This window comes from Myotis myotis, unplaced genomic scaffold (genome assembly GCF_014108235.1).
Source record: "Myotis myotis isolate mMyoMyo1 unplaced genomic scaffold, mMyoMyo1.p scaffold_m19_p_8, whole genome shotgun sequence".
Lineage (NCBI taxonomy): Eukaryota > Metazoa > Chordata > Mammalia > Chiroptera > Vespertilionidae > Myotis > Myotis myotis.
The window spans coordinates 47,451,777-47,473,352 of record NW_023416390.1 but is presented as its reverse complement, the minus strand read 5'-3'; the positions used below and the strand labels follow the sequence as shown (position 1 = coordinate 47,473,352).

At 36.3% G+C, this 21,576-nt stretch overlaps 1 protein-coding gene across 12 annotated transcripts in view; it reads left to right on the top strand.

Moving 5' to 3' along the window:
• Positions 1-21,576, top strand: part of UBR3 (ubiquitin protein ligase E3 component n-recognin 3) — a 188,863-nt gene that overhangs the window by 146,653 nt on the left and 20,634 nt on the right. For all 12 annotated transcript variants that reach the window (XM_036319910.1, XM_036319916.1, XM_036319918.1 and 9 more), the window contains 5 exons: positions 1,240-1,376; positions 7,237-7,322; positions 8,705-8,807; positions 14,477-14,580; positions 20,572-20,696. In XM_036319910.1, the coding sequence (XP_036175803.1) occupies positions 1,240-1,376; positions 7,237-7,322; positions 8,705-8,807; positions 14,477-14,580; positions 20,572-20,696 (555 nt within the window). The remainder of the gene's footprint in view (positions 1-1,239; positions 1,377-7,236; positions 7,323-8,704; positions 8,808-14,476; positions 14,581-20,571; positions 20,697-21,576) is intronic.

Here is a 21,576-nt window from a genome sequence, read left to right as displayed (position 1 = left end):
TCTATATCATGTGGGTTTTTTCTCTTTAATGCTCAGGAGCCCAGGTATAGGGGACAGTTAGGTTCAGGGCCTCAGGTCTGGTAGGATTAAGATATTGAAATATTTAAAAACAAAGCCACCCAAACCAGTAAATTATATCTATGTATCTTGCAATGTTAAGCACAGTTTAATCATTTAAAATTATGCCCATTAGGTATTTTAGGATTAAGATATATTTAGACACACACACACATGCACACACACACACTTTATATATGTGTAATTATAGATTTACATACACATTTGTGTGTGTATATATATTAAAGAGATGAAATATTGTATACTTGATTGAACCATTCACCATAAGTCAGATCTATTTTACTGTGTGTTTTGTTCTAAGTGAACCCATCTTTTATCCTATCCAGTAGGATTTATTTATTTGATTCAAACTCTTAAATATTTCACCTTATTATAGGTTTGTGATATGGTTCTTTTTTTAAAAAGATAATCCTCAGCTGAGGATATGTTTTTATTGATTTTAGGATATGTGGGAGGGAGAGGGAGAAACATAGATCAGTTGCCTTCCATGTGTGCCCCTGCCAGGATCGAACCTGCATCCTAAGTATGTGCCCTCATTGGGAATTGAACCTGCAACCTTTTGGTGTATGGGATGATGCTCCAACCAACTGGGCCACATTGGCTTGAGCTATGACATAGTTCTTGAGAGAAGTGACAGCTATGGCTGGTTTTTGCAGTAAACTTATGAAAACTTTTGAAACAGAAATTCATAGTTTCAAAGCTACTCAGAATCATCTCCTAGCAGTTTCTTTTCTCAGTTGAAGACTAATTTTAGAGTCTTCGTGATTTTTTTTTCTTTGATACTTCTAAATTTGTGTGTGTTTATAGTATGCTTTAAGTAAGGGGCATCAATATTAGTCTTTGAAAATGAAAATCATGTTTTTTATAAACATGGGAACTGTTCTAAAATATTATTTTAATGACATCCACTCATTTATTTAGAATATAGTTTGTGTGGTTGAGTTACCGGTCACAATATAGATTAGGAGAAAATATCCCTAAAATAAGAGAAAATATTTCTTGATCTGTTTTATCTTTGTGTACTACATACATTTATAATAGATAGTTAATGTACTTTTTAACTTTAATTTTCTAGTATGTTCATATGATAAACAATAGTGTTAGACTATTATTAGAGAAAATGAATATAAATAAACTATATTTTGTTTGTATTTTTTACAGTCCGAAACTAACTTAAGTAAGGAAATGGAATCTGTAATGAAAGATATAAAAAATACTACTCAGAAGAAATATAGAGACTATAGCAAGACCCCAGGCTCACCAGACAATGATTTTCTTTTTATGTATTCTGTTGCTAGGTAGGTATATGCAGTATATACTTTTATATTTACTTATTATTTTTAGTTGGTTTATTTCATTTATTTTCATTCATATTTATTTAAAGAAAGGATATTTTTTAATGCTTGTTGAAATTATGGCTAATTTTAGAATCTCCTTGAAGGACTATAAAAGTATACTTTTCTTTCATTGTGTGAAGAGTTTATTTTAGTGAAATATTGAGTTAAGTGTTACTAAGCATTATATGATATATATATGATATATGATATATGATATATGATATATGATATGTGGGAAAAGTATATTGTTAACATTTTGAGACAGATATCTGCCTCAGAGCATGTGAATATTATATATGAAAGGTGGTGTTAAGAAATCACTATTCAAGTTTTCAAAAAGTGATAATAATGAGAATTAAAACATTGTAACATGTTGAACAGTATTTACTTAAAAAAATAACAACAATAAGAAGAACTTACTTTGTTTGTTCTAAACTAGTGAAAGATCTAATAATATCCTAGAAGACAATAGTTGCTTTTGAAAAACAGGTGAAGGAAGAGGAAGCATGAGATCAGGCAGATCTTAAGCCTCGATTAGTGGCTAGCAGCAGCTTAAGAAAACAGAGGCAAATAATTCTCATCTTTCAAATTAGGTATGATTAGTCTAATAGACTGAGTAGATGTTCATTACCTAAGAAATAGTTCCAAATAGGAATTTTAGAAAACTTAATAGAATGAAAACAGAGAACCATAAAAGAAGTAAATAGGGAAGGAACCGGGCAAATTAGAAACTTGTAAACTCGTTCTGCCAGAACTGATTTGTAGACCCCTGGATATCTCTAGAAGCGTCATATTTTGTCCAAGTAGTGTTGTCATAGGCAACATTTAGAGAGAAAATGTGACTGGAAGTCATGCACCAAATTAGTGGCAGAGTAGGTCTAGAACTCGGGTCTCTTGAGTCTTGGTCTAGTGTTCTTTCAGTTCCAATCCTCTTTCTTCTCCTGCGTTCAGCTTTTTTTAGGTCATATATACACGCAGTTTATCATGGCCATTGTCTTTGCCCCATTCCTGGACCGGAGGATAACAAAAGGATAAATGAAGTATATGTAGTCTTTAGAACCCAGGAAAAATAGAACCAGATTCAGGAAAATTGCTGCAAGCAAGTTAGAGCTCAAGATAAGGAAACGTTAGTCTTTGGTTTAAGAATGCAAATGCTGTACACAATTTGTTGTAAAAGGATCTAATGGACTGGGAAGTAACTTTTAGCCTGCACACTCCTGACTGTTATTATTTATCCAGAATGCTTTGGGGGAAGATATAATAGTTAACTTAACATTTGTCTCTGGAGAGTTACCAATTGCGTACTTGGAGTAAAATATGCTTTATGTGAAAACTAAATTGAATATAATTTAATTTTCCACGGTTTCAAGGTTCTACAAAACTCCTGTACTATATTGTGATAATAATGCTACAGAATATTGGAATGAATGTAGACCAACTCAATTATGATGTGTGTTTGTGTGTGTGTGTGTGTGTGTGTGTGTGTGCGCGCGCGCACACACACATAGGTAGTCCTGTGCTACTTAATGATAGGGATATGTTCTGAAAAATATGCCAATAGTTGATTTTGTTGTTGTGCAAAGGTTATAGAATGTACTTAACAAACTTAGATGGCATAGCCTCCTACACACTGAGGCTCTGTGATATAGCCTATTGCTTCCAGGCTATAAGCCTGTACAGCATGTTACTGTACAAACACAAGATTAAATCAATCACAGAAAAATAATGCAATAACCAGATGCGATGAACATGAGATTTATGAGGTGACTACCAGTGTAATACATTTTATGAAGAGTACACTCTAAAATAATGTTAAAAATGTAGTATAGTAAATACATAAACCAGTAACGTAGTCATTTATTATTGTCAAGTATTATATACTATCCATAATTGTATGTGTTATACTTTTATACGATTGGCAGCTCGGCAGGTTTGTTCACACTAGCATCACCACAAACATGTGAGTAATGTGTTGTGCTATGATGTTAGGATGACTGTGACATCACTAGGTGATAGGAATTTTTTTAGCTCCATTATAACGTTATGGTATTACTCTGGTATATGTGTTCCGTCGTTGACCGAAATGTCATTATGCACACATACTTATTCTCTCTCTCTCTCTCTCTCTCTCTCTCTCTCTCTCTCTCTCTCACACACACACACACACACACACACACACACACACACATACACACACGTACATACAAATGTTGATTATTATGCCTTTGATTTGACTTATAAGAAAATCCTGTTTGAATGGGCATGATCTATATATGGAATTTTGCTATACTATGATAAATCCAATAATTTGATTTACATTAGTTTAGTGGAAATTTTAGATTCCTATTTGTGGTTTAAATATATAAATAACTTACAGAATAAAGCTTGCTAATTAAGGAGACTTTTAAAATATACATATTTCAGTTTTTCTCTTTTATAGAGAAGCAGGAACAAATGTCAAATGTTACTTACTAATAAGGGTATATATGTGTAGAGAACATATGCTCTTCCCTCTTCCCATCCTTCTCTGATCTTTAATGATAAACTTTAAAGCAGCAAAATAAAGATTCTGAAAGAGAAACTATATACTCCTTAAAAACCTCATTTTCCTTTGGTTAAAATTACCTAGGTCAGCAGTGGTCGGCAAACTGCGGCCCCTTGAGTGTGGCTCTTCCACAAAATACACGTGTGGGCGCGCACATACAGTGAGATTGAAACTTCGTGGCCACACTCAAGGGGACAAAGAGCCGCATGTGACTCGCGAGCCGCAGTTTGTCGACCAAGGTCCTATTTGAATAGGATATAATTTTATAAGGTAGGAAACCAACCAGATTCTTCATAATTATCTTATGCCTAGCATATAATCTTATGTCATAAATACTTATGATTATAGATTATGATTATTTTTATTCCTAAAAAGTAGGCATTAACATATTAATATCTAAAATGCTTAGATATTTAAGTAAAATATTTAGAAGTAAACTTACTTTGAATTAACTTTTGAGTTAAATATTGTGATTCTTAAATGTATGGTTTATTAGAACTTACAAGTTTATTTATTTGACTTTAGTAATTTTGAATGAACTACAACCTGTTTTCCAGAACTGAATTTCTTCCTGCTGAATAAGTAATTTTGTTTGTTCCTTGGGGAACTTACATTTTTTGATGTTTAGAAACAAAATATTTCTAGAGCAATGGTTCTCAACCTTCTGGCCCTTTAAATACAGTTCCTCATGTTGTGACCCAACCATAAAATTATTTTCGTTGCTACTTCATAACTGTAATGTTGCTACTGTTATGAATCATAATGTAAATATCGATATGCAGGATGATCTTAGGTGACCCCTGTGAAAGGGTCGTTCGACCGCCAAAGGGGTTGCGACCCACAGGTTGAGAACCGCTGTTCTAGAGGGTAACTAGCCTGTAAAACTGTTTCCCTTAATCATTGTTTTAGAACTTTTTTTTGATAGGACAATGAGTATCTTTTTGTTTTTAATTTTATTTGTATGGTGAAGCCTTGGGAGATTTTCTGAGGGCAGCAAAGAAGAAATTGTTGGAATGCTCAGAAAACTCCTGCTAACAGCACTATTGTGTGGTTGATTTTCAACAGTGAGGGAAGATTAGACATGGGAGCAAGGTGCATTTGTGTCTCTTTTCTTGCAAGTCTGAATTAAAGCACAAATTTTGTTATAAATGAAATAAGGAAAAGCTGATGGTTAGGGCCTCTGACTTTGATTTTTAAAGTTTTAGAAATTAGTACATGATACTAAACTAACCCTTTGGATAGGCAGGTATTTTTATTTTTTTTTTAAATTCAGAAAGAATGTTGTGTAGGAGATTGTCCTACCATAATCTGAAATAATTAATTACATTTAGTAGTTTTCTGTCAAGTATTCATTAAAATAAAATTCCTAGTAACATGTTTGTCATCCTTTAAAGCACCTTATTTGATGGTTGAATAAACATAATTGTTCTTGTATTTATATTTTATTTTATTTTATTTATTTTTTTTTTAAAATATATTTTATTGATTTTTTACAGAGAGAAGGGAGAGAGATAGAGAGTTAGAAACATCGATGAGAGAGAAACATCGATCAGCTGCCTCCTGCACATCCCCCACTGGGGAAGTGCCCGCAACCCAGGTACATGCCCTTGACCGGAATCGAACCCGGGACCCCTCAGTCCGCAGGCCGACGCTCTATCCACTGAGCCAAACCGGTTTCGGCTGTATTTATATTTTAATGAATATTTTTGCAAATTACCCTGAAATCAAAGTTGACATTCTAGTTCTGACATTTGAATGTAAGAATTGCTCATGTTTCTGGTTAGCTCCTTTAAAAGTACTATCTAGGAAATCTTAGTTTCTATAAGAGAATATAGCCATTAATTTTTTCCTACAGATTAGGCAACAGAAGATTTGTGAAAACAAAATGTATTGATCCCATTTATGTCCCCTTGATGAAGGAAAACATGCTGGTCTCCGCTCGCTTTCTGTCCACTAATATGAAATCCTTGTCCCTGCTTCCTTGCTGGTAGGTTTTTAGAAGTTCAGTGAGCAATGAAAATCGCCTGAAGGGTGGAAAATTTCCTTGTTACACAGATTCCCTTATCAGCAGCAACCAGATGGAGCTCTGAGCAGGAACATTATCAATGTTAAATTGCTTTCCTTCCCCTTCTTGCCCCCCCCCCCCCCCAACAAGTAGAGAGGATTAAAGCATTCCTTTATAAATAGGTGACAAATGTACAGACTTAGGAATATTAATATTTTAAAGTTTGCATTTCTAAGTAAATATATGAAAATAACATTTCAAAACATTCTTGTTTGAAATAAAAAAGCATATGTTTTTTCTTGAAATCATTTGCAAAGAGTAAGCTTGAAACTTGGCTGCCTAATTTTATTATTTTTTTTATTTTTTAAGACTGGGGGATAGCTCACTATTAGTGTCAAATGCATGTCTAGGATATAAACAACTTCATTCAGTTTTAGTTGTGGCAAATAAAGGTATATTTAAGATTATTAATACTGTTGAAGTAAAAATACATAGTTTATCACTCAGAATTTTTATTTATTATTTTGGCAAAAATTGCTATTTTACTGTTACTATTTTTGAGTGAATCTTTAGATTCTTCATCAGTTTGATTTTTGAAATGTCAATTTACTAATTATTGCTATTTTGTAAGCTGATAATTGCTAAATATTTTATAATTTCAGGTCTTTATGAATAATACTACTGATGTTTAGCAGTATCAATAGTTACACAATATATTTTAATAAAATTAATTTTAGACATCCACAGAAGAGATTGCTGTTAATTATGTTGTCCCTAGTCACCTTTATGTTAGTGATTTTGTTTCTTAATATTGATTTCTAGAATCATCCAAGCTCCAATGAGTGATAACCATTTCTCTGATAGGAAAATTGACCTTCACTTGTGCGTTGTATGATAGTAACCACCTACTCAGTGGCTAACAGTTGGAATACAAATTCTTCCTTTAGATTCATTAGCAGGTTTATGAAGTGCATTGTAGTTATTTTCCTTATGGCCTAGTTTTTAGTATTTGCCAACATTTGGAATTTTGAACAATTATACTGTGACATGTGCGGTTTTGCAGTTATAAATATGAATATATAAGTAAGGACAATAAGCTTTCCCCTTTTTATTTCAGAAATAAAATTGTACTGATATTGCATAGATTATACTTTTGCAAATAATAAAGTTGAACTTCATTGTTTAGGTTGACTCAGTCATATCAATAAGACAAATTAAGAAATATTGCTTCAGCCTAATGACTAAGATATATTATAATGCTTTACTTACAGAACAAATTTGGAACTTGAATTAATACATCGAGGAGGGAATTTGTGTTCAGGGGGTGCAAGCACAGCTGGCAAAAGGTCTTGTTTAAGTAAGTATTAAATGGTGCTAAAATTTTCTATTTATGTCTTTTTTGAAGACATACACAGAGAAAGTAATCTTTTGGTGTATTTTTAGATTCTTTTTATGTTGTATATAATCAGTTTTAATAGTGATTATATGCTTTAAATGGTTAATCTTGTACTTAGAAAAAAATCATATGAATATTAGCTCTTTCTGTACTGTGATTACTCAGTAAATAAATGTCATGCTAATTGACCACATTTACATTGGTTCTAAAACAATATGTTATTCTCAGCTATAAAAAATTGTTCTTGAGCTAAATTCTTTTATTTTAAAAAATGTATATTTTATTGATTTTTTACAGAGAGGAAGGGAGAGGGATAGAGAGTTAGAAACATCAATGAGAGAGGAACATCGATCAGCTGCCTCCTGCACACCCCCTACTGGGGATGTGCCCGCAACCAAGGTACATGCCCTTGACCGGAATCGAACCTGGGACCCTTCAGTCCGCAGGCTGACGCTCTATCCACTGAGCCAAACCGGTTAGGGTGAACTAAATTCTTTAAAAGAATTTTCCCATTGTGTACATTTAAGAAAATCTTTTCATAATGGCAACTAGTATTGTCTATAGATTCCTCTATATAGCTGCTATTAAGGAATACATTTATGTTGTATTTTGATATACATGTTAAAACCTATTAAAGTTGTATATGTTTGCTTTTATTTATGAATATACTTTATATTGTAAAGTGGCATGATTCTTTAATACTTTTTGTAAGGGTATAGTTGAAAGAAGTGTCATTTGGAACTTAAAGTAGATTTTTCATGAACGTGAACTTGAAACCTGGGTATGTGCCCTGACTGGAAATTGAACCCAAGACCCATCAGTGCATGGGAAGATGCTCCAACCAACTGAGCCACACCTACCAGGGCTGTTATTTTTTTCTTTAGGTTGAATCAAAATTCAACGTAAAAAAGATGTTGGGGAAAATATTAAGTAAAGAAAAATACTTCACCTAACTGATTTGTATGGTTGTTATTGTCCATATTATTCAGGGTAGGGTATTGAAGATAATAGTAAATTTTGTTTAGGAAGAGACAACAATAGTGAGAAGCACATGTTGTAAAGCTGTGGCATAAAACGCAGGAAAAGTAGGTCTATGACAGATGAGGAAAAGGAACCATTCCTGTTAAGATGGACTATAAGGACATTCCAGACACTACTTGAAATTATTTAGGTATATTTCAGAATTTAGCTTAAAAGAGAGCATGAAGTAGTTGGTACTTAAACCTGGTGAATTATAATTATAAGAATAGGAAACATTCCTTTATAAATTAGACATTTTGTCTGAATTTTGTTCTGGAAGAATTTTGTAAACTTTCTAATTACCTTTTCTTTAACTTATTTAGATCAACTGTTCCATGTATTAGCCTTGCACATGCGGCTTTATAGCATTGATTCTGAGTTTAATCCCTGGGGAAAGCTTACTCAGTTAGAAGAGATGAATTCGCAGTAAGTATTACTGAAAGATTAAAGTTAATTAAAACTGTTTTTGAAAAATGCAGATAAAACGTTCAAATGGATGTACACAATAGCTGGTTGTGCCTCTTTTTATGTCAGAATTGATCAGTGGATTCAAGTAGCCTAAGCCTGATCCCTCCATTGTTAAGTTCCCCATCAGCCTTTCATCTAATGATTTTTGCAATCCCTGAAGATTCTTGCCTTAATCTGATATTTCATTAGATGCTGCAAAATAGTGATTTTAAAAAACCTTTCTTCGGTTGTACTAGATCAGGGGTGGGCAACTTTTTTGTGAGTGCGTGCCAAAGCCAGCAAAATCTCTGACTCAAAATTCTTCTGTGTGCCAACCCTAATTTTTTGAGAACATGTTACGCCTACTTGATATCTCTTAAGGCGTACATATGTGAAGAACCTTGAAGAAATAATAAAATTCATTCGAGTGACAAAAACACAGTATATGATGATGAAAAATACATTTATTTTTTAATGCATACATGTACACTGATAGTCCGACAGAAGACTTTATGACTCCGTTTGATATTATCAGTGGGACTTTTGCTGCTGCATCACTGATGACAGAGATTTTACATCAGGTTTATATTTGGTGACTTTCAGAGATATACACGAGCTACTACTTTCATCCGTCAGGCTACTCCTATTATGAGACTTAACAAAATTCATCACTGAGAACAAAGATTCACAAGCATATGTGGATGAAAGCATGGAGAGTAATGCTGTTGCAAAGTTTTTTAAACAGAAAAAATTTTCTGGAATGGCATTCCAAGTCCTCAGTAGTTCATTTTCGACACTATTGAAATTGCTCTTCCCCTCTCTCGTCAATCCATGTCTATGTTCTTTAAGATAACTTGTTATGTAAAATTATTTATTTATCTAAGATGCACCTACACTGAATTTATCTGAAAAATAAAAAAGTCGATATTAAGAAAAAAATTGTAAATGGAAGATTATAAGAGAGGGTTTCGCGTGCCAGCAAAAGTTACTGGCATGCCATGTTTGGCCTGCATGCCAGGGGTTGCCCATCCCTGTACTAGATGTTGGATTTATAGTATAGATGGCTCTGAGGAGGGGGAAGTGTAGTCTTTATGGTGAATGATGATGATTAATTGACTATTTATATGAGAAACAATTAATGTTGACCCTTACCTCATACAGAACCTGTTCAGATTTTGCTAGTTGTTTCAGTAATATCCTGGGAAATGCAAATGCAATGCAAAGACCATTCAAAATCATGCTTGTGTTTAGTTGTCATGCCTCTTTAGTTTCCTTTAATCTGAAATTGTTCCTGACTTTTTCTTTGTATTTTATGACACTGACTTCTTTTTTGAAGGGTTTAGGCCAATTATTTTGTAGAATTTCTCAAATTATTTTTGTCTAATATTTCCTTGTAGTTAGATTCAGGCTATAAACTTTTGGCAGAAATACCACAGAAGTAATATGTTCTTTTTACTGTGTTGTATCAGGAGGCACATGCTGTTGATTTGTCTTGTTATTGATGATAGTAATTCTCATCATTTGGTTAATGTGGTATCTGCTAGGTTTTTTCACTGTAAAGTTATTTTATCCCTTGTAGTTAGTATCTGTGGGAGATACTTTGAAGTTATAAATACATCCTGCTACTTCTTCAAAACAAAATAAAATTGTGTGTGTGTTTTGTGTTTATAGACAAAATGAGCAAGCTGTAAGTATTTTGCATATTATGGCTAAGGAAAATCACTTTTGTTCATATTAGCTAGTGATTTTCTTTCTTAGCTGGACTTGCATACCCAGGGACAAGGATGGTGTGCATAAAGTATTAGCATACCTAATGCTCTGAGTCTAAAGATGTTCAGCAAATGAAAGATTTCTTTTAAAAAATATATTTTATTGATTTTTTACAGAGAAGAAAGGAGAGGGATAGAGAGTTAGAAACATCGATGAGAGAGAAATATCGATATGCTGCCTCCTGCACACCCCCTACTGGGGATGTGCCCGCAACCAAGGTACATGCCCTTGACCAGAATCGAACCTGGGACCCTTCAGTCCGTAGGCCGACGCTCTATCCACTGAGCCAAACCGGTTTCGGCAAAGAAAGATTTCTTAAGTGTAGTATTGTTGAATTAAAAGTTGAAAGAGAAGCCCTATCCGGTTTTGCTCAGTAGTTAGAGTGTCGGCCTGTGTACTGAAGGGTTGCTAGTTCGATTCCCAGTCAAGGGCATGTAGCTTGGTAGCTTGATTGCAGGTTCCCCAGGCAATGGGGGCACATGTGGGAGGCAACCAACTGATGTTTCTCTCTGTCTCTCTCTCTGTCTCTCTGTCTCTCTCTCTCTCTCTCTCTCTCTCTCTCTCTCTCTCTCTCTCTCTCTCTCTCTCTCTGTCTCTCTCTCTCTCTCTCCCTCCCTCCCTCCCATTTCCTCCCTCATTCCACTTTTCCACTTTCTCTAGAAACTAGTGGAAAGGATATCCTCAGATGAGGATTTAAAAAAATATATTGAAAGAACAGACATAGGTACTATGCTTTCCATAATATTGATTGCTGGGTTGTGTTCTTTTTAAGCCCTAAGATAAATACCCATTAGGATAGTAGTAAATGCTGTGAACACTTATCTAGTGCTTATTTCATGGTAAGGCATTTTTGTACTTCGTGTGTATAATCTCATTTTATCATCACCATAACGCTGTACACTAGGTACCATTGTTATCCCAGTTTTTACATATGAGGAACCTGAGGCTTAGAAAAGTTAATTAACATACTCTTTTGGGATATGCAGCTTTTAAGGAATAAAGCTGGTATTTGAATCCAAAACCTTCTGATTTCAGAGCCTAACATCTTAACTGTTAGTCTACAGATCTGAGGAATTTCCAGTATGGTTCACTAGTTCACTAAGTTGTAATACTAATAATATCATCTGTTTTATATCTACAATATTAGATTTTTAAGAATTGAAGTATCTTTTCCTCTTTTCTCACTTTTAATACTTCTTCATCAAATTCTATGTCTAATGATATAGATTTCTCATATATGCTTTTTCTGTAATCCTCATAAAAATTATTTTCTTATTTCCTTTTAATTTTATTGTATTAACAGTCATTTGGTTTAAGAAAAAATAATGGGAAAATTAGGCCTATTAACACTAACCCACCCATTTTCTCTTATCATCTGTAGAGTTAATAGTAGTGTACAGTTTTTATAATCTAGATTTTTTTAAAGATTAGCTAAAAACTTTAGAAGTTAGAAACAATTACATATTTTAAAAAATTATCTTTATTGTTGAAAGTATTACAGTTGTCCCCCTACATCCCACTCCTGTCCCCTCCCCAGGTCTTCACTGCACTGTTGTGTGTGTCTATGAGTTATGCATATGTGCATATAAGTTCTTTGGTTAATCTGTTATCCCTTCCCCTTCTTCACTCTGAGATTTGTCAGTCTGTTGCATGCTTCCATGTCTCTGGATCTGTTTTGTTCGTGAGTTCATTTTGTTCATTAGATTCCACATAGAGGTGAGATCATGTGATACTTGTCTTTCTCTGACTGGCTTATTTCGCTTAGCATAATATTCTCCAGGTCCTTTCATTCCGTCTCAAAGGGTAAGAGAACCTTATTTTCTACTGCCGCATAGTATTCCCTGGTGTAAATGTACCACAGCTTTTTTATCCACTCATCTACTGATGGGCACTTGGGCTGTTGCCAGATCTTAGCTATTGTAGATAGCTCTGTTATGAACATAAGGGTGCATATATTCTTTCTGATTGGTGTTTTAGGATTCTTAGGATATATTCTTAGAAGTGGGATCACTGGGCCAAATGGGAGTTCTACTTTTAATTTTTTAAGGGAACTCCATACTGTTTTTCCACAGTGGCTGTACCATTCTGCATTACCACAGTGGCTGTACCATTCTGCAGTGTACTAGAGTTCCCTTTGCTCTACATCCTTGACAGTTCTTGTTTGTGATTTGTTCATGGTAGCCATTCTGGCAGGTGTGAGGTCATACCTCATTATGGTTTTATTTTACATCTCTTTGATGATTAGTGACTTTGAGCATTTTTCATATGTCTCTTGGCCATCAGAAATAATTATGTATTTTAAATATTAAGCATTTAAAGAATAATTATCATAATGATGTTATTAAACCCCACAGTCAAAATCTATGCTTCTCTTTTGACAGTGGGGTGAATTCATTCATTCATTCATTCATTCATTCATTCATTCATAGTATGCGCCTACTGTGTGCCAGGAAAATCCATTTCTATGTTTTCAGAATGATTGTTTTTATCTTAGTAGCCAACAAGCTTCAGTTTATTATTTTTACATTTTTTTCTGATTATAAAAATTATATTTATTGTACAATGCTTAGAACATACAAAAATGTTGAAGATGAGAATGAAATGATCTAGAATCTTATAAACTATGTGTTATATATAGTTTATTACAGTTTAATGAACTCATCAACCATAAAAATGAGAGCAAATATAGGGATAAATCATATTTTCTGAGATATCCTCTATACTTTTAACATTATGAGATACTTTTTCATTTTCTTTTTTATATGTACATATATTATAAATTTTAGAATACTATTTGATTCATACTCTATCAGTTTTAGAATTTTAAATTAATATGTAACAACCAGATTCCCTTATCATTAAAAATTCTTTAAATGATGTACCTAATTTATTTATTCATTCATTTCTATTGTTAATTATTTAATTTTTCTTTTCCCACCATAATATCAGATGATGTGTTAAGCAGTTCTTGACATGTTAGATGTAACCTAGAACTATAGAATAACATGAAACTATAGAATAACATAATGTTTTAGATTATTTCAGTAATTTATTTGATAAATATTCACTGAGTGTTAGGAACTGTGTTGTACAGAGCAACATTGCTTCTCAGAAAGATTGTACCTATATAAACTTAAATTGTCAATCTAAGAATGTCCTCATTTCTGTCAATCTTGAATATTAGTACTTAAAAATATTTTGGGGGTAATTTGAGAGTCAAAAATTGGGATCTCATGTCCAAATGGTGTGACTCAGTGGTTGAACGTTTGATTCCTAGGGTTTGGTGCTCAATCCCCAGTAGGGGGCATGCAGGAGACAGCTGATTAATGATTCTCTGTTATCATTGATGTTTCTATCTCTCTCCCTCTCCCTTTCTCTTTCTGAAATTAAAAAAAGGTATCTTAAAGTAATAGAAATTTATATAACTTCTGGTGAAGTTAACTTTATATAAATATTTCATATTTATTAGCAATTTGTGTATAATCTGTGAATTACATATTTAGGACATCTGTACATTTTTCTGTTTGTATCTTATTTTTTAAATATTTCTGAAGGATTCTTTATTGATGTTTCTCTCTCCCATCAGTGTTTCTCTCTCTCTCTCTCTCTCTCTCTCTCTCTCTCTCTCTCTCTCTCTCTCTCTCTCGCTCCCCCCTCCCCTAAAGTCAGTGAAAACATATCTTTGGGTGAGGATTAAAAAAGATAAAAAAAGATTATTTTTTAGGCAAAAATTATGGCTCCTAGCTTTTTCTTTTGAAAGTTCTCAGGTGCTTATGAAAGTTTGATTTCTGATCCATAGGCATATGTGTAAAATAGAAAATGAATTAGAAAGAAAAGATGTACAATACAGCCTAAAGTGATTATGCATTTTCTTTTAGGTTGGGAAATGAAGAACAACAGCCTGAGGTTCCAATTCTTTATCATGATGTTACATCCCTTTTGCTTATTCAGATTTTAATGATGCCACAACCCTTACGCAAAGGTATGTCTTTATAATTCAGATTCTTAGATTACATAGTATATATAATGAATAGTCTACTAATTGTAGCAACAAATGTAGCATTCATCTGATGGGATTATTTAGAGGTAAATAACATTGTTTTTTCTATTTTTAATAAATAGTAGTTATATATATAAAGAAAATGACAATGAAACAAAATTGTTTTTTTCCCTTATAGGTCTATTTTTTTTAGCTTTTTAGTCCATAATGAGGTAAAGACATGGGAAATCACTCTGAAAACCTGTTTTAAAAAAATTAAAGTGATAATACAAAAACGTGAAAAATAAAACAAACTTTCAGCCTTAATGGCCCCACCCTATTTACATGCATATACTAATACATTTTAATATAGTAATATCATAGATTTATTCAAATGTGATGTCCCATCATTTTTAATTAGTGTTAATGTCATAATATTGATATTAATATTATACTACAAACATTTTAATTGCTCCAGTTTTTATTTGAAAACATTTAAACTATTCTGTCAAGTAATTAACTATTCTCCTTTGGTGGGAAACAGGTTTCTGCTTTTTTCTGTTTGTTTTTGTGCTATTTAAGTTACACTAGAAAAAACATCTGTGGGGTCTAGAACAAATATTCCAAAATTTTATAAGGAACCACAAAAGACCCTCAGTATTCTCAGCAATCTTGAGAAAGAAGAACAAAATTGGAGGTATCATACTACCTTATATTAAATTATACTACAAGGCTATTGTAATCAAAACAGCCTGTTACTGGCATAACAATAGGCATATAAATCAGTGGAATAGAACAGAAAGCCCAGAAGTAAATCAATGGTCAATTAATATTTGACAAAGGAGGTAAGAACATACAATGAAGTAAAAACAGTTTCTTTATTAAATGGTAAAATTGGACAGGTACATGCAAAAAAAATGCAACTAGACCACCAACTTATACCATACATAAGAATAAACTCAAAATGGACAAAAGAGTTAAATGTAAAGTCGGGAAACCATAAAAATCCTAGAAGAAAACATAAGGCAGTAAACTCTCAGACTCTCTCATAGCAATCTTTTTGTTAATATATCTCTTCAGGCAAGGGAAACAAAGGAAAAAATAAACAAATGGGACTACATAAAACTAAAAAACTTTCGTATAACAAAAGAAAACATTAACAAAATGAAAAGGCAGCCCACTACATATTTTCCAATAATAAATCTGCTAAGGGATTAATTTCCAAATATATAAAGAATTTTATAAGTCAATACCAAGAAGCATAACAAACCAATTAAAAAATGGGCAAAGGATTTGAATAGACACTTCTCTAAAGAGGACATTCAGATGGCCAATAGACATATGAAAAGATGTTCATTGGCACTAATCATCAGAGAAATGCAAATTAAAACCAAAATGAGATATCACCTCACAGCTGTCATGATTATCATCAGTAAATCAACAACCAGTACTGGCAAGGATGTGAAGGAAAGAGAGGCCTATACACTGTTGGTGGGAATGCAGACCAGTGTAGCCACAGTGGAAAACTGTGTGGCCTTTCTTCAAAAAATCAAAAATGGAACTACCTTTTGGCCCAGTAATCCCACTTTTGGGAATATATCTGAAGAAATCTGAAACACTAATTCAAAAGAATATATGTACCCCTATGTTCATGGCAGCATCCTATCTAATAATAGACAAACATGGTAATTTACCATACCTCCGACATGCTTCCCATTGGCTAATCAGGGTGATATGCAAATTAACTGCCAACCAAGATGGCGGCCGGCAGCCAGGCACCTGAAGCAAACAGGAGGCTTGCTTGCTCCAGTGAAGGAGGAAGCCAAGGTTCCCCACCTGCCGCTGCTGGGCTCTGAGCTTGCACTCTAAGAAACAATGTTGCAATTATAGAAGCTAAACAAACCCCATGCTTTCAGCCAGCCGGCTGAGCTGGAGTTGCAACAGTGTTTCAATTATAGAAGCCAAACAAACCCAGATACCTGTTTTCAGCAGTGGAGGCCTCAGAGCTGGAGCCGAGCCTCAGAGCTAAAGCTGGCTCTCAGTTCCAGTGACAGCCATAGAAGGTAAATAAATCCCAGAATAAAAAGAAAAAAAGGAGAGGTTGGGAGCTTCAGTCACCTGCCAGCCTGAAAACGGCCCTCAGCCCCTCACCCAGACTGGCCAGGCACCCCAGTGGGGTCCCCCACCCTGATCCAGGACACCCTTCAGGGCAAACCAGCTGGCCCCCACCCATGCCCCAGGCCTCTATCCTATATAGTAAAAGGATAATATGCCTCCCATCACCGGGATCAGCGGAGACGTGAGGCCTCCCGAACCCAGGATCAGCGGAGCCGCAAGGCCTCACGCCCTGCGATCAGTGGAGCCGTGAGGCCTCCCGGCACTGGGATCAGCGGAGCCATGAGGCCTCCTGGCACCGGGATCAGCGGAGCCGCAAGACCTCCTGGCACCGGGATCATCGGAGCCTCCCAGCACAGGGATCAGCGGAGCAGCAAGGCCTCCTAGCACCGGGATCAGCGGAGCAGCGAGGCCTCACTGCCCCTGTGTCAAGCGGAGCTGCGAGGCCTCCCAGCACCGGGGTCAGCAGAGCAGCGAGGCCTCCTAGCACCGGGATCAGCTGAGCAGCGAGGCCTCACTGCCCCAGTGCCAAGTGGAGCCGCGAGGCCTCCCAGCACTGGGATCAGTGGAGCCACGAGGCCTCCTGGCCCCTGGAGCAGTGTGACAGAGGGCAGCGCCCAAACCCCCTGATCGCCCTGCGGCTCTGTGTGTGACAGGGGTCGGGGCCACAACCTCCCTATCCGCCCTGCTCTGTTCGTGACAGGGGAAGGCGCCCCAACCCCCTGATCGGCCCTGCTCTGTGCCTGATGGGAGCTCCCCAACCCCCTGATCGGCCCTGCTCTGTGTGTGACAGGGTGCGGCGCCCCAACCCCCCCATGGGCCCTGCTCTATGTGTGACGGGGTGGAGCCACAACCTCCCCGTCGGCCCTGCTCTGAGTGTGACGGTGGGAGTGCCCCAACCCCCTGATCGGCCCTGCTCTATGGGTGACAGGGGGCGGCGCCCCAACCCCCTGATCTGCCCTGCTCTGTGTGTGACAGGGTGGTGCCCCAACTCCCCTATCGGCCCTACTCTGTGCGTGGCAGGGGGGAGCTCCCCAACCCCCTGATTGGCCCTGCTCTGTGCGTGACGGGGCAGTGCCCCAACTCCTCAATTGGCCCTGCTCTGAGCCCAACCAGGGGCTGCACCTAGGGATTGGGCCTGCCCTCTGCCACCCGGGAGTGGGCCTAAGCCAGCAGGACCAAGGGGTCCCAGACTGTGAGAGGTCACAAGTGGGGCTGAGGGACACCCCCCACCCCCGCCAGTGCACAAATTTTTTGTGCACCGGGCCTCTAGTTACTTATAATAGCCAAGATTTGGAAATAGCCCAAGTACCCAGCAGTAGATGAGTGGATAAAAAAGCTGTGGTACATTTACACAATGGAATACTACTTGGCCAAAAGAAAGAAGAAAATCTTACCTTTTGCTACAGCATGGAGAGACCTGAAAATTATTATGCTAAGTGAAATAGGCCAGAGAAAGATAAGTATCACATGAGCTCACTTATATGTGGAATCTAAAAATGATTTAACAGATAAAATAGAAACAGAGGCATAGATACATAGAAGAGACTGATAGCTTTCAGAGGAGAGGGGGTTGGGGGGCTGGGTGAGAAAAAGTTATAGGATTAGGCAAAAAAATATATATCCTATAATAAAAGTGTAATATGCTAATTAGATTGGATGTCCTTCCAGACAACCTTTTGAATGAAGCCAGGGCTGTAAGGGAAGCCTGGGTCCCGGATTCCGGGTTCTGGGTGCCAGAGGCCAGAGGGAAGCCCGGGTCCCAGGTGTCAGAGGGAAGCAGGTGCCAGCAGCTGGGGGAAGGAAGGCTTACTCTTGCACGAATTTCGTGCATTGGGCCTTTAGTGTGTGTGTGTGTATATGACACATAGATATGGACAATGGTATGATGATAACCAGAGGGAAAGGGGGGTGGGGCAAGGTGGAAGTGGCAAAGGTGGGATAAATGAGGAAAGAAGGAGACTTGACTTTGGGTAGTGTGTGCACAATGCAGTATGCAGATGATGGTTTGTTGAGTTGCACACCTGAAACCTGTATGGTTTAATTAAACAATGTTACTTTTGTAACATTCGATTGAAAGAAAGAAAGAAAAAAGGAAGGAAGGAAAGGAAGGAAGGAAAGGAAGGAAAGAAGGAAGGAGGAAGAAAGGAAGAAAGGATAAAGAAGGAAAGAAAGGTTTTTATACATCTGTGGATGTATAAAAGCCTTGTTACTGGAGAAGATATTATTTGTGTGTACTTCAATTTGACCTTTGAAAAATATGTATTTTAAATATATTAAAATTGATTTTAGAGAGAGAAGAAGGGAGAGGGAGAGAGAGAGAGAAAAACATTGATGAGAGAGAACCATTGAACGGCTGCTTTCTGCACAAAATCCTGGCATGTGCCCAGACCAGGAATGGAGCCAGCGACCTCTCAGTACATGGGATGACAATCAACTGAGTCACACCAGCTAGGGCTTTTTAAAAAATATTTTTATTGATTTTTAGAGAGAGAGAGGAAGGGAAAGGGAGAAAGAGAAACATTGATGTGAGAGCAGAACATCTATTGGTTTTCTCTTGCATGCCTCCTACTGGGGATCGAGCCCACATCCCCAGGCTTGTGACCTGATGGGGAATTGAATCAGCAACTTTTTGGTGCATGGGATGATGCCCACCAACTGAACAGCATAAGATAATAGAAGGAACACTGAATCTGATTGATGTGTGTGGATTCAAGTTCAGAATCCACACACATGTGCTTATTAGCTTTGTTACCACTGGCACATCCTTTTGAAGCTTAGTTGTCCAATTGAGACTTCTGAGGATTGAATGAGACATTTGAGGCAATTTTCTGTTATTAGGTATTTATAAGTATTAATTATGATTATTAAGCTACCATTTATTAAGTACCTAATATGTACCAAGCATCTTGCATTATTGTTACTCTTGTTTTTGCATTGTTATGGTTTTCATTGAATTTTAAAACTCAGAGTACCTAAAATATTGGGATCTCTTTTTTTATTTTTTTATTTTAGAAGTTCTGTATTGTATTGTTTTATATTATGTTATTATTTACAAGATCTATATCATATTAGAAGTAGACGAAGTACTGGTTTTAAGCACTCAGACTACCAGACATTGTTAAGTACATGATATCTAGTAGGGGATTTGCCAAGGTTAAACAGCTATTCTGAGGTTGAGTGGCATTAGCACTCTGGTATTCTAAAACATAGAACACCTCCCACTATGCTAAATGCCTCTCATTTACATATTCAGTGGATGAATAAGGGAACTTTGATTTCATAATTTTAGATCTGTTGAGTAGAAAATATATCACCACATTGTAATATCATTTTATTAACTACTTAAATGTTGAACAAAAATCAATTACACATGCAAAGAAAGGCATATGTTTGTGAAATTATCCTATATAATAAAAGCCTAATATGCTAAATGTCTGGTCGTCTGGGTGTCCAGTCAACCAGTCAAAGCGTAATATGCTAATGATATCTAAGGCCGCTCAACTGCTCACTATGATGTGCACTGACCACCAGTGGGCAGACAGTCGACTGGTCGACCAGTTGCTATGATGTGCACTGAACACCAGGGGGCACATGCTCTGACCAGTAGGTTAGCTTGCTGCTGGGGTCCAGCTGATCAGGACTGAGCGAGATGGGCCAGACATGCCCTGGAGCCCTCCTGCAGTCCCTCTCTGGCCCTCCCCGGCCCCGATTGTGCACTGGTGGGGGCCCTTGGCCTGGCCTGTGCCCTCTCGCAATCTGGGCTCAGGGACCCTCCCCCCCCCCATTGAGTGCATGAATTTTGTGCACTGGGCCTCTAGTCTTGAGTATAAAATGTCTAGATTTCAAAGAAATAACAATCTTCTCTTTCTCTTGTAGACCACTTCACCTGCATTGTGAAGGTGCTTTTTGCCCTACTGTACACACAAGCTCTTGTGGCACTTTCAGTCAAATGCAATGAGGAAGATAGGTCAGCCTGGAAACATACAGGAGCTCTCAAAAAGGTTAGTGTCTTATTCGAATTTGTTATTTAGTAGTTCGGTAAACTCATTTAAGTTGGAGGTGTGAATGAATGAGATTAGATGTTTTAAATACAAAATGAGTTATTAACAAACTATTTTAAATGGAAATGTAACACCTTCAGGCTAAAAAAAGTTGAAAATGTTTTCCTTGTGCAATGAGCTCTTTTGCATCTGTTTCTAAACCTTGGCCTTTATCTCTTTATATTTGGGCAGTTTTGTTTTGCTTTTGCTATAAGCCTTAAACTTACAGAAGTTACAAAAATTTTGCTAACACAGTGAGGAAGTAGCACAATGTTTGCAGACTTACCTATTTTACTATATGTCATCTTTCCTTCTTCTTATCTCTATCCCCAGTCACAATCCAAAGATGGCTTTTAACTTATCATTTCTAAACTTAAAAATCCCAAGGTGAAAGGTGTATTGGAAATGTATTGCATGTAAATACTACTGTTCTGTTTGAGGCAAATCGATTTCTGTACTTATTAGTTTGAGGCTTTTTTTTCTTTTTCTATTGGGATTGTAAGTTTGCCTCTCAGATACTTTATATGCTTAAAAATAAAATATACTAAACCTAAAAAAATAATCCTAACCTTTTCTTAATTATACCTCTTTAAGTACTGCTTTTTTCCCCTCATGTTGGAATATATATAAGTTCTTAGGAAATTTAAAGGAGATCTCTTTAGTTAAAATTATGTAAAAAATTTAGAACAATTGTGCACATTTAGTTAAATGTATTTAATTAAAGTATTCAGTGGCTTGAGAACAAATGGGATACTATAGAATCAAAGTACTCTGTGACTGAGTGGTTTGGCTTACAGAATGTTTAAAATAAGAAAGTTACTTCAATATTTATTTGGGAAAA